Here is a 13,976-nt window from a genome sequence, read left to right on the forward strand (position 1 = left end):
AATAAATTGTACAGGAAATAGTCAAGACAAGGATCACACTCTCTTAGGACTTCATGGAACAAACAACATACTATTCAGCAGCAAAGTATCATAAGGAAGTTTCCTTTAAGCAATAATTTACAGGCATTTCCACCTGCAGAAATAATTTTCCCTATGCTCCACATTCTTTAAGTTTACATTTACAAGCAGTTAAGAACCTACTTACAAGGAAGTTTACATTCTCATACAAATAAACATCCATGTAACTACATGACGCTTAACAGATCCTGTAAACTAAAAGGCCATAAAACTAGTAAGAAATCATGTTTTATATCTACATTTTAACATATTAATACTTTGGTTCAAAACCCAGGCTGATATTAACTAAGTAAGAGATATTTGCAGCTTCTTTTGCTTGCCAAGAAAAGCTACGGACCAAAGGCCCAAACAACAGCTCATGAAGTAATACCCCCCCCACATAAGTTAGTTATCTCAAATGCACAAACATCTACATTGAATAATTAAAATTTAGTGAATTGATATAAAATAAAACCAAGAACTGATCTGCAGAACTACGCAAGTCAGAAAACGTGGCCAGTCCCTAGTCTCAGGAGATGCATATTAAAGGAAGTTTTTGTACCTTTGTGCTTGACCTTTGATTGGGATCTTCTCTGGAATGCAAAAGCCCTGCTCCCAAAGACGGTAACTGAGTTTGAAAGACAGAAATCCGCCCACCCGTTGGAGACATCAGTTTAAAGGCAGCCTGAAGAGCAGGGCCCAACGCGCTGTGCGTTTCTCTTGTATTGGTGAACATGTTTGGTAACGCGTTCAACAGATCTTTTATCAGCTGCAGAACAGATTGAAAGGTGTTTATGAGGTTTGGCAAGCGTGAGGTTTTTGCTATTTCTGAAAAGCTGTATTGCTGTAACTGAAGTGATGAACAAACATTACTAAACATTTCAGCTTAGTTTCAACACACTAAGGAAAACAAAGTCATAACTGAAAAAGCTGATGCAAACAAACAACAAGTAATACTTCTATAGTTAAAAAGTAGCATTGGAATTACATATAACGAAGGCAGGATTGAATTCACAGTCAAAAATGAACCTCTGTTTTCAATATTTAACGCTTTAATGATATATTTTGAGCTATCATACCTCTTTGCTTTCATGGAGATTTACAAGTAAACTATCTGGTGTAGGTAGGAAAATATCTGTAGGGAGAATGGAAAAAAGCATTTTATTAGAGAAAAAAATGGGATTAAAATAGAACAAAACATATTACTGTCCACTGCTACACATACTATGAAATACAGTCTACTTTTCTGATACATATATTAGAGAGAATAATACAGTCTATACGAAGCTTGTTTTATTCAAAGCAAAATTAACATTTGAATTTCACTTTTAAAATATCACCTACTCTGCAGTTAGTGTAAGATTTTTAAAACAACATATATTCCCTACACATTCAATAAAATTGGCCTAATACCAAAATATCTGAGAGATTCCAGCCTTTCTTCTGGGGAAAAAAAAAAAAGTAGTTCTTGAAAATTCAGTTTCCATTTTCTTTCTACTTACCATCGATATCTGAGACAATCAGCATCTGAGGCTGAGACAGACCTTCTTGCAAGTTGTAAAACTGAACAGTGCTGTCAAACGTTATGAACCCTATTCTTGTTCTTGAGTCTCCAGGCAGCCTGAAGCATTAAAAAATAAAGGATTAACCCCTAAATTTCTCTCTCAAGACACATATATATACACAGCTCCTGCTGATGTTAGCAGAAACTCAGCCCACATATAAAGGGGTGAAGGGAGATCTGAAACATGAATACAAGTAATTTTTCTTCAGTATTTTCTGAAGAGCTGGGATAATGACACAGTTTACAAGACTAATGGTTACAGATAAGCTCTCACTAATATATTGATGTTTTGTTCCAAGAGAGAATTTCTTAGGTTCATTTAAACATTACACTGACACATGAAAGAAGGCAGCCAGCCTTCTCGGCTCTTCAATAGAAAATAGCACATTCTGCTCTCTTGTAATTCAAAACCCCCATTTACTAAGGTAGTTACAGAGTACATACAGCTCTAAACCAAAATCCAATGTCTCTACAATGCAACATACTTATTTCTCATGTGGACCATATTCCTATGCATGGCATTAAAAATCCAAAAAGAAAAATACACGGAATTCCTCAAAACACCATCAAATGCTGAACACCATGATGGTGAACAAAAGCAATAGAGGCAAATATTGTTTTTACCATCCGGGTATATAAATTAACTGCATGTACTGATTTTTCTACAGACTTTGCACAGGATTTAATGAATTTTCTAAACCAACTTAGCATGTTTCTAAGACTCTGAACAAAATACCTGTAAAGATCTGAACAAAGAAAGACTGAACCAATAAATGTTACGTGAATAATTTTACTGTACATGTTGTTATCTATCAGAATTTAAAATCAAGTTTCCCAAGAAAAACCTGTAGAAAACTATTTTCAGAGCAAGGCTTTTACAGGATGCATATTGGTTTTCAAAAGATATGAACACAGTGCAGTTCATCCTCCCTCAAAAAGCACCACCACCAATCCCATCCATGCTGTCCCAGTGCAAAATGAGGACAGAAAGCAGCACAGTCAAATCTGGGTAACTGTGATCTAAAAAGCTAAACTGACAACACAATTCAGCTGGGCAGCCTCACAGTAGCGGTTACAACATCCACTACACAGCACCTCAACTGTTTGAGCACAAAAAGCAGCCGATTTAATTTCTCTAATTTTATTATTTTTATTGGTCTTGGTAAGGGGAAAATGCTCTTTATAGATATTTGTACAATCAATATGTTGTTAGAAGTTACAGCTAAATATTCTTTATAGATAAATAAGTAAGTAAATTATTACACCTTTAATCACATGCAGGGAAATAGCTCTCAACATGTAAATTGCTTCAGCAACTGTGTTTTTTAATTTATTTTGGGAGGGGATTGGTTTTTCTTTTAGAGACAGAATGTTTAAACACTATGCAAGTCTTCTGCAAAACTGTAGGTCAGTATTGTTCATAATAACACATTAGCTAATTTGAAAAGGTTAATTATATTCTTACTTGTCTAGGTTTTCCAGCAATGACTGGCACAGTATTGTCAAATATCCAGCCTCCACTGCATTATGAGACACATCTAAAACAAATAAATATACCGCAGGCTGAGGAGGACGAAGCTACAAAGTGAAAAATAAAAATTAAAAAAAATGTTCAAAAATCATATTTAAAGAAATGTTAAAAATGATTCATCATTAGAAAGGGCAGTGGGAAAAGGGAATACGTAGAAAAATGCAGAATATACATTATGCAATAAAACTGATTTCTTAACCAAGAGTCATGTGGATAGACAACCACAATTCCCAGTGGTTATTAATTCCCATTTGTAAGCAGCATACAGTGTTACGCTTCAGAACAGAAAACACATAGTTTAGTCTCTACTTCCAACAGTCAACTCAAACTTGACTCTTTGATAGCAGATATGGAATTCACTCTTCAAAATATGGCTGTTCTTTCAGCATGTGGACAATTTGATCCATTAAATGGGGTTACAATATTCTACCTAGATCATTTTCCCAACTATAACAAGCTGGTTTTGTTAATTGTCAAATGTCTTGGCCAGAATGTTTCAATTCAAAGACAAGAGAACAATTTATTTTTGTTGTTGTTAATAATGACATTATGAACAGGGCCTTTTCCCAGGTCTCGTTTATCTTTTTGGGAGACAAGACTATTATCACAGCAGTTGCAGGCTGACTCCTACTTAGAAGCGTCGCAGTTACAATTACTAACTAAAAATTTGAACCCCATTTAATTCTGTCATTAATTCCTTACTGGTGCTTCAAACCCCTTCAAAATGTGGGAGAAACCCAGAAACCACACTGCATCAGACTTAAACCAGACTTTTCTACATTAAACTACACTGGATGACTACAGAAATTGCAACTGCCTTTAACTGACAAGCCTCTGAATGTCTACATTTGCCAAAACTCCAAATAAATACAAATTTTAGCTATTCTTTGGTGCTAAGAGGACTTCTACAGGAAAATTAATACACACCACTGGAGCAATATCTAATGTTAATTTCAAAGGCATTTATATTAACATGCAATTGCTGTTGAAGTTACCATTGAAAACTTTTTTTACCATATAGTCTGAGGAAGCAATGAATTCCACTGTAGAATTCTGGACCTCTGGCCGCTTGTGAGGTTCTCCATAAGATCGTGTCAGAGGATTATACATAAATTCTTCAGGAACTGTAAGAAAAAATAAATTTATACATTTGGCAGCAAATAAAAACCATTATGACAGCGACAAGCAAACTAATGCAGACACATTTCAATTATCACTGACAACAGAAAAAAAATTACATTAAGGATATATAAAACAAAGGAATATTTTAAGTATCCCAAGCAACATTGAAGTTAAATAACTGGAAACAAAGGAAGCAATATATCCCCTACTTTAAAACACTGATGCAAATAAGAGTATTTCAGAACAATCACCTTCAAACTATATTGTTTCCCATACCCTCTGGCCTGGATTGCAGACACTATGAGCTGTCATCATGCTCCATTTGCATATTGCAGTAGCAGTCAATGGAGTGAGTTGATTTCATTATACAAGTCAGCAGGATAATACGATTATATTTTTTCATCTCCCAGGAAACTACAAAACAACCTTTTGCTGCAGGAAACGCACAGCACATCTGACTTCTGATCCAGAGGTTTTAAGAAACATCTTAAGAACGCTGTCATTTAATCTACATTATAATGCAGGAACCTCCTAATATAAAAACTTACCGTCATTAACTCTATAGCACAGATTGCATTTCCACCTCCTTTGATCAATGAAAGAAACAAAAGGGTTGATGTATGTCCTACAGGATCTGCATCTCACTATTGTGCTTGATGTTATTACTGGTAATTGCTAAAAAGAAACAATGGAAAGCTGTAACGAAGGTATGTAATACATTTCATGGAAAACATTACTGTGCAGTCCAGCATATGAAAGCTTCGTAAGACGAGATATTCTATCAACTTGCCCTTTATCTTTTTAGCTAATTTTCAAACAGAGTAATAAAGATGCTTATTAAAAATATCCTCCTCTTTACAACCGGAAGAAATATTGAATTATTGTCTGAATCCAATATCACAAATCAAAGATGTCATAAGATTTTAATGAAATTACTTTAAATGACATAGCCACAATAACACAGCTACTATGGTAGGAGGAATTATGAAAGGACAACCTTGAGTGACTAAATATGATAGACAGCAAATCTTACACAAAGAACACACATTTAATGAATAAATGTCATACCAGCTATACACCTTTTTACATAAATATAAATATATTAGATGGAAAGGAGTTGCTTAACAGTTGTGAACACAAGTTCAACCCTCCATTGTGTTTAACTTCTATTGCCAGCATTTATCATGACAGTAATACAATCAAAATGAGCATCTCTTTTCAAGAGGGCACTCTAAACACCGAAAAGTGGTTTCTGACAGTTCTGAACCCAACACACAGAGGGGTAAATTCAGAGCTCCACAGAACACAGCCAAACAGATTTCCAACAATAAGGAAGTTTTTCCCTTAGGAATTCCAATGAAGCAGCAATTTCAAGGCTTTTTCCCTTTCCTCCTCCCTAAGTAACTTTTTTTTTTTTGCTACTTCTGTTAAATTTAGGACTTACAGTGCATTATATTTTATTGTTCAAACAAAAATAGGACAGATGTGTCTATTAAACATATATACTAAAATAAAAAAGTAAGCTGCTTTACCGTCAGGTCTCTGAAGGGATGTAGCAACAAACCCAAAGGAAGCTTAGCTTTGTTTAACAAAGCCTGTGTCTGTGGAATATTTGTCAATGTACATCGAAACGAGCTGGAAGAAAATAAAAACAACATGGTGACAATGAAACATAAAAAAACGTTAAAGCGTTGAGTTGCCACCTGATTTAAAGAAAAAATGAAATTTAAGAAATTCTGTGTTTTACAAAGCTGATATAATATGGAAAATTAATGCAGAGATTAAAAAGAGCTTCCTAAAGAAACAAACAAACAAAAATACTCCCCCCTCTCCCCAATTTGATAGCTCAGCAATGCAAGTATACAAAACCATAATTGCATTGAAGAAATAAAACTGATTTAGCTACAATGCTCAACGTAAAATGTTGTATTTTTTATTCATTATAAAGATTTTTTTGTGGGAAGGAACTAAAGGAGGAATACAGTATTTGCTAGTTCTCAGAAAGCAGTATCTATATAGGAAAACAGTAGAATATACCAAGAGAGTCAAAATATTGTCTTTTGTGTATGTAAAGTGGAGGATGGACTTAAAGCTAAATAAAGGGCAGTAAAACACCCCAATGCACTGATAGTGCTGTCCCAAGCGTTCCCCACCCAAGAGTGATTTCAAGGCCCTCAGTTTTCTGATTTTTGTTTCCTCATAGGACCACACATTGTTAATTTGAAGCAATTAAAAAAATTTGGGTTTGAATTAGAATTAAGATATTTTGGCAGAGCAATTTCCATTTACTTAGCTGCACTTGACTTGGGATAGTACATAACACTACTTAATGTTAATTAGAGGCGAAAGGATGCATCATGATTGCAGGATTACCACAGTAAAATATACTCACAGTATATTCAGTGTATTTAGGCATGATCATCATAATTCTCTGGAAAAAATCCTATGCAATATTACAAAAATATTCTATGAAACGTAATGCATAACATTAAGGTGTTTATTAATTGATTTGGGCTTTTTAGATCTATAAAACAAGGCAAAGATTAGGCAGGTTTCTTAATGTTTTAATAAGTGAGCTGCACTCATGCTGCATATATAATGTATTCTGATGGTAGGACAGTTTCAATATTTGTGTAAGAATGCAGAAAATAAACTTATTTTCAAGTGAAAGGGGTTATATTAGCTCATCACAAAAATGTAAGGTAAGGAGTCAGTTCAGACATTTTTTGACACTTTAAATAATTATTAGTCACTAAAAAATGCAAGACACTCTTCTCGACACAGTGCACTTACTCTGGGCTGCAGTTTAATTTCCTAAGATCGGAATTCAAGTTAGGCACAGGTGCTGGAACTGAAGATACAGGCAAAATATTTCTATCTTGTGTAAGGTTTACTGGTCTCAAGCTTTCTGGCTGCTGAGAATGCTGTAGGCTTAACCCTCCTAAGGAAGAGGACAGCTGGTTCACACCTGGATATTGCTGAAAAAGGTAAGAGCATTGCAAATTGGTAAACACACAGTCATGTTTAAACAACCACCTTAAATCTTATTGTAATCCTAATTTTTCCAGACATGCATTAAAAAACGATACAGCAGTACTTAGTAACAAATTCAAACAAACAAGAGAAGAGTTGTATGGCGAAATTTTAAAAAGCTAAGACAAATGTGATGTACACTCCAAATATCATTGAACAAGATTCAATTTCATGATACAAATCAACATAGAAAATCATACATATTCCCTTCCACACAAGGGAAAACAAGTTACTAGAAAGGCTGACAATCCAAACCTGTGGATAGTGCTGAAACCCAGGATGGTGTCCTGGGTTACTGGGCTGCACAGGAGCAGGTGGTGCTGCATTTTGGTAGCCAGGCTGCAGTGTTGGGTACCCATAACCAAAGGGCTTAGAAGCTTTTGATGTTTGGGGGACTGATGGAGCAGGAACTGGGCTGCTGGTCACAGAACGTGTCTCTGGAAGGACAAAAGAAATCCCACAGGTATTGAATATAGTTACTATTTCTTTCTTGGTTTGCTTGTTAAGCATTTAGTTGTGTACATTTAATTTTTCCTTCTTTAAGTTTTTGCGTTATCCATCAAGTTGTTTATGTGCACTGACCGGCTAAATTAGCAAGGACTACTACTACAATTATGCCGATAAAGGTAGTATACATAGGAAGATACCTGTAGACTTGTATAACTACTGAAAAAATACTATTTTACAGGAGAAAATGCAACTTTCAGTATTTCAACTGAATTAGGAAAAAAACCCACACTCTTAGAACCACATTTTATTCCAAGATTTGCACTTGATATAAATGTCAAAAGAAACCATTCATGCTTAGTCTGTCCTCTACCACTTATAAATACTTTTAACACATAAGGCTAAGACAACAGAACTAGTCTCTAAATGTAGACACAGAGCTTTTCCAGAAGTAATGCAAGGCCCTCCTGTATATCCCTGCAGCACAGTTTGGTCCCACTGTTTTTGAAGCCTGAATTGAAAGTAGCACATAGACCTCAATTCATAGAAAACGGCTGTAAAGAGACAAAACTGCTCTGCAGAAATACCTACAAATGTAAGCTAAATTTCAGAAGAACTTAAGCTTGGTAAAATCCACCAGGAAAAGTGCCGGGCAAAGAAACCAACCGCTCAAGAAAACAACTGACAAGAAGCTACATTTGGGGTGAATACTCCAGAATAAATGGAGAAAAAGATCAAACAAAACAAACCACACACAAACAAAAACAAACAACAAATAAACCCCCAAACAAACAAAAAAACGCAAAACCAAAACAACAAAAACTGAAACAGATCTAAGAAATGTAAAGAAAGTTGATTGTGTTACTCTCTAAGGAAAGGAAAAGGAACAAGTTATTTTTAGAATACCCCTTCAGCAAAACCAAAGTGCTTAGTTATTAGCTGAGAAATGAGAATTCGTAATCATGCAGCCATGCCTCCGCTTGCCTTACAGCATGAGCTGGACCCTATGTGGACAGCAGTACTGGTTTTTCACTTGACATTTACACAGGAATCCATCCAACTACTGTGACATTCTCAGGGGCCAGAACAATGAAAGAGCCAGAGGGGGAGCCCACCCCCCAATTAATCCAATTTCCAATTATCATTTAAAATACTGGCTAACATACCTACATTGAAGAGCATCTTCTCCACCTGCTCTTGATATAACAACTCTACAGATTTCAAAATTGAGGTAGTTTGCTAGTAGGTTTATTTAGAACAAACCTGACACTGTAGACATTTTTAGAGATGAAAATAAGCAAAATAGCAGCCATTTTCTTCAAATGAAGAAAAACAGAAGAAGAAAACCTGAACTAAGCATCTCTGCAAACTGACTATCGTTGGTCTCTCAAAACTTCAGTGGTGTGTCAGCTATTATCAGCTATTAATGTCAACACAACCAGGCACACAGTATAGCCTAGAGAAAGAAGCCCGTTTCACAGAGAGAATGATTTCAGCGCTGCCTTTAACCTTACAAGGTAAAGTATGATTTATGATACAGGGAAGTTTTATTAAATGGTTACTCAAACTTCAGCGTTAAAACTGCAAAAAGTGATTGAAAAGTGAGGTATGTTCTCTCTGATAATTTTCCCCAACCTGTACATAGGTATTTCCTTTCACTTAGTTTTTAATTAACAATCAACAAAACCAGAAATACGAAAAAAAACCCCAACCAAACAAACAGTAAACATTTAAATCTTTAAATGAATCGTTCAGAATTAACACAAAAAATTGCTTACCTGGATAGCCACCTCCTTCCAGGGCATCATAATTGTTCAGAACAGGAGAGGCACTGCTTGTAGTAGAGGAACTATCAATTGCTGGGGGAGAAAAAATAGTTAAAATTAGGTGCTTCAAAAATGGCAAATTTTTGAGAAATGAGAGACTGAAATTATTTTCTAAAAACTTTGGTAAGAAACTGTCAAGAAAAATCCTGGGGGAAAAAAGACCACTTGAGTCCTATGACTTCCAAGTTACTACCACTGCAAAGAGGAGGGGGAGGAAGAGATAAACAATCAACATGATATTAAAAAAACAAACAAACAAGCACATGCCAAACAAACAGCAAAAGAAAGATCAATGAGAAATGGACAAAAACAACTAAAAAGGTTGTTTCTTGAAATACAGTAATTTCCTATTAAACTAGAAGTTCTTCCCAGATTACAGCAACTGAAGCAATGTACAACATTGCTAAAAAAGTCTCTACTGTGACTTCTTTCACTGACACTGCGCTACTCAGAAGGATCCTCAGTGGCCACACGTCCCACTGTGAAGCTGAAAGTACTTCAAGCAAAAACTTCCATGGTGGAACTTTGAGATTTGATCCTCTTTCAACTGAGGTTTGCAAGTAAAGAGTCTCCTACATATAGAAACATAACATCACTGAAATTTGGGACACATCAATAGCATGGCAGCATCATGACTCTATAGATTATTTTTGAGCTTTCTGCCTTTAAAGCTTTCAGCTATGAAACAGAAAAACTACTTCAAAAAACACTAACAATAGATTTTATTTTAAATAATATATTAACAGTGGAACTCATACAACATTAGTTTTCAGATTGTTTTTCACTGTAAATTTCCCTTTGTATTTCTGACGCTTATTAAACAACATAACTACAACATTTCTTCTCTTAACAAATTTTATCTTTCTATTCTAGAAACTGAAGGAAAAAGAATTCATTATTTTGTTCTTTGAGCAGGAACACCGATTCAAATGTCTGGTAAGTCCTACTACAGAAAAGCCCAGATATACTTTTATTAGGTCAACAAGATCAAGATTTAAGAATTTGCAAGAAGTTTTTCTTCTCTCTGACCAGAAGTTAGTTCTACATTTCAAAAAAATACCAACAGGATATATGCACAGTTGTGAACAAATAAGACACTAGTTCAAGCTTTGTGTTTTTACTACTACGTCACTTTTTAAAGTTTTTCTCATGGTAAATTGTATTAATAAAACTAAACCCACCTATAATAAAATTTCATAGAAAATGATGTTGCTCTTTTCACTAGTAAGATATTAATGATACGGTGAAACACTATATGTTTCCCAAGCTCTGCTGGAAAAGAGAAACTGATTTGACAAATATATGAAAGAACATACTTTAAAAGCACGCTGGAAGTAAAAATAATGCCACTCAGTCCTACTTCTACTACCAAAAAAATATGCATCATTTCTGACATGCAGAAAAGTTGTAGTCAGAAAATATAATCTCAGATATTTTGAAAGACAAACAAGGTCTGCCTAACTTAAAGTAAGAACGTGAATCCTATTACTGAATATCTCACATACTTACTGAAGAACTTGCACTTAAGGTCTTTGCTTCTAAAGAACTTTCAGATGTTGTAACATATTCTTGAAAACTGTCAGAGTCCCAATAACTACAAGAATTACTATGTACCCTGTTCTACTCTCCACTGGAAAACAAGCAGTTAACTCAAAACCCGCAAGTTGTACAGTTTCCCGCAGACCAAAAGGAGCTTCGAACTCTAAGCTGGTCACGTGCATCATGAAAATCTCTCAGATCTCTCCCTCAATAAAAAACACAAGAACTTAGACATAATTAAACAACAGTTTTCCTGTGCTTAAATTAAGCTACAAGAGCTGTCAGAGTTTACTTTAGCATAATAAGCACCAGATCAGAGAACACATTAGGAACACAGGAAAAAATGTTTTATAAACAAAAAAAAAATTAGAAAACACTGCTTGAACAAAACTAACACTTAAAACATACTTTTACTGTTATGTAATTATTTTAGCAATATAACTTTTGACTTCAGAGTTTTCAAGAACTCTTTTGCAACATAGTTAAAGATCTAACATGTGAGAGTGACAAATTGAGAAGCTACACAAACACCAGCAGCCAGATGTCCAACACCTATTTTTCATAAAACCACTGGCACAGCCTATCTACAGGAGAGGATCAGTTTAGGATTTACATTAACCCCTGGTGACAGGGCACAGAACAGGCAGCTTATCAGTCACACAGTCTATGTATTGAACCTGCATGCCCTTTCTTTTGCATAAAATAAATTTGAATACAATGAGAGCTCAAAGGCTACAGGCTTTAGTGAAGTACAGAACTCGAGAGAGAAAGATGGTGGGGAATATAGAAAAAAGTTCGGACATATCCTTTGACAGAATGGAATTAGGCAAAGATAATTTCTGCAGATAATTCAGTAGGTAGCTGTGCAATAAAAACCAACAAAATGCTCTGGCTCTTCTAGTCTATTCTTTATAAAGCAGAGTTCAACCAGAAGCTGCATGAAAACAGCCAAAACAAACTTCATATCCCAAAATGGAATTGTTTTCTAGCTGGTAAAGTCTACTTAGACTCATAGCATTAGAAAAACAAAAACAAAAAAAAAACTTGTTATCTAAAATTAGGAAGTATCCATAGATTTAAAATAGGAGTTATTCAAGAGTCACTGTGTGTAATTTAATACTAATACTCAAGCCTGTTAAAAGATCAAATGTGTTATCACACAAAGGGTGAGAAAGTAAAAAAGTGAACCAATAATTTGAAACAGCAAGAATGACAGAGGCCATACCAAGTATCCTAATACCTGCACTCTACTTAGGGTGGTCTAATCATATAACCTGTATTGATAGTATTGCACCCTCCAAATATTGTCCTTCTCTGGCTGGAACAATGACAAGTGTCTTTGGCTGAAAATGCCTTTCTCCTTGGAAAGAGGACAACAGCAACTATTCTCTTCTAATGTTTTGCTAATAATTCAGCATAACAATTGAATCAATATTATTCAAATTCATAATGCAAACCCATCACACTTAATTATGACCTGGATGTTATAATTGTTTTGCTCCATTCTTCACGATATCATTAAGGGCACAATAAGCTATTTTCACAGTACTCTAGTTTTACAATTTAATTATACTAATAGCACTCAGAATTATATGACGCCATTTTTTCCTGCCTAGTTACAAAATGAATCATAAGCTTAAAAGAAAAGTTACAGAAGTTTACTATCCCAAATTAATACTCAAAGCCAGCACACACAAATGGGAGTACTACATCAGCACAAGGTATGTGCCACTATTACTTCCATCTGTCAACAAGGGTAGAAGTCTAATGTTCAATCTCAAAAAGCTTTTAATATTGTTACCACTCCTATATAGATTGAAAGACTTGTAAGAAAGAAGTTACCACCCAAGAAACTAAGGTGGTGCGAAATCAGGCAATTCTTGCAACCAAGAACGTAGCACTTCAATCACGCAGGACAAACTGCTTCTTAAAAAAAAAACAAACTAAAAAACCTTTTAAAGTTGCCTACAAAGTGAGCAGGTTAAAACTGAACCTATGTGCCAGACCACAGAGACATACCTTAGTAGGAGGAAAAAAAAGCAGCACAAATTAATTTACCGTCTTAAAAAGCACACTTCTTACCTTTCAATATTTACTACCTGAATTGTAAGACTTCCCTATACGTAAAATGGGAAACAAATTAAACACTGTTTAATGTAACGATACTAATGGCATCTAGTAACTTCTAGAGCTAGTTATCTTCAGGTAAGAGTTTAAAACCTACCACAAATTAAAATTTTAAAAATATGGGGGGTCTCAAAAGTTGTGAATATTACTTTGTTAGATACATCAAATCTGACCACTACTGAACTCCCTTGTGTTTGCTATACTAATAACAGCTGGGAAATTTTTAGTTAACTTAATACATGATAAGTCTGAGTGATGTCTTAAAGAAAAAAAGTTTCAGGGGATGGAAATATGGAACAAAACTTGAGTAGGAAGAGAACAAGACACTAGTGTAAAGCTAAAGCCAACCTGCTTCCTCATCCTCCTCATCCTCTTCCTCATCATCTGAACTTGATGACAAGGGAGCTGGTGCAGAGCTAGCTTGGTTATTAACATATCCACCATACTGCATGCCTGTGAAGTGGAAAGCACAAACACAAAAGTCAGACAGACAGGAAAGATGAGAAACAAAAGTCACAAATCATTGTATTAAAAGTGAGAGAAATTAGCTGTTCCAGAGAAAATCCCAACATGCAAATAGTTAAATCTACAACCCTAGACTACAGAACTATAGTTCATATAGGAACTATATGAGCAGTACAACCAAAGCAGTTTTTAGTGGGCTAGTTTAGCAAAGTATTAGTAGCACATGGAAGTTAGCAGCAAATTTTATATGTGTGTGTGCACATGC

The 13,976-nt window shown here is 35.1% G+C and overlaps 1 protein-coding gene across 2 annotated transcripts in view; it reads right to left on the bottom strand.

Annotated features, from left to right (window-relative positions):
* Positions 1 to 13,976, bottom strand: part of SEC24B (SEC24 homolog B, COPII coat complex component) — a 45,899-nt gene that overhangs the window by 14,472 nt on the left and 17,451 nt on the right. The window contains exons 4-14 of one of the 2 annotated variants that reach the window (XM_065836754.2): positions 13,595 to 13,699; positions 9,533 to 9,613; positions 7,563 to 7,744; positions 7,068 to 7,252; positions 5,807 to 5,909; positions 4,823 to 4,949; positions 4,167 to 4,276; positions 3,087 to 3,199; positions 1,560 to 1,678; positions 1,137 to 1,192; positions 620 to 826 (exon numbers count right to left, since the gene is read on the bottom strand). In XM_065836754.2, coding sequence (XP_065692826.2) covers positions 620 to 826; positions 1,137 to 1,192; positions 1,560 to 1,678; positions 3,087 to 3,199; positions 4,167 to 4,276; positions 4,823 to 4,949; positions 5,807 to 5,909; positions 7,068 to 7,252; positions 7,563 to 7,744; positions 9,533 to 9,613; positions 13,595 to 13,699 — 1,388 coding nt within the window. The remainder of the gene's footprint in view (positions 1 to 619; positions 827 to 1,136; positions 1,193 to 1,559; positions 1,679 to 3,086; positions 3,200 to 4,166; positions 4,277 to 4,822; positions 4,950 to 5,806; positions 5,910 to 7,067; positions 7,253 to 7,562; positions 7,745 to 9,532; positions 9,614 to 13,594; positions 13,700 to 13,976) is intronic. The other variant, XM_065836755.2, reaches the window with a different exon arrangement.

Source organism: Patagioenas fasciata, chromosome 4 (assembly GCF_037038585.1).
Source record: "Patagioenas fasciata isolate bPatFas1 chromosome 4, bPatFas1.hap1, whole genome shotgun sequence".
NCBI lineage: Eukaryota > Metazoa > Chordata > Aves > Columbiformes > Columbidae > Patagioenas > Patagioenas fasciata.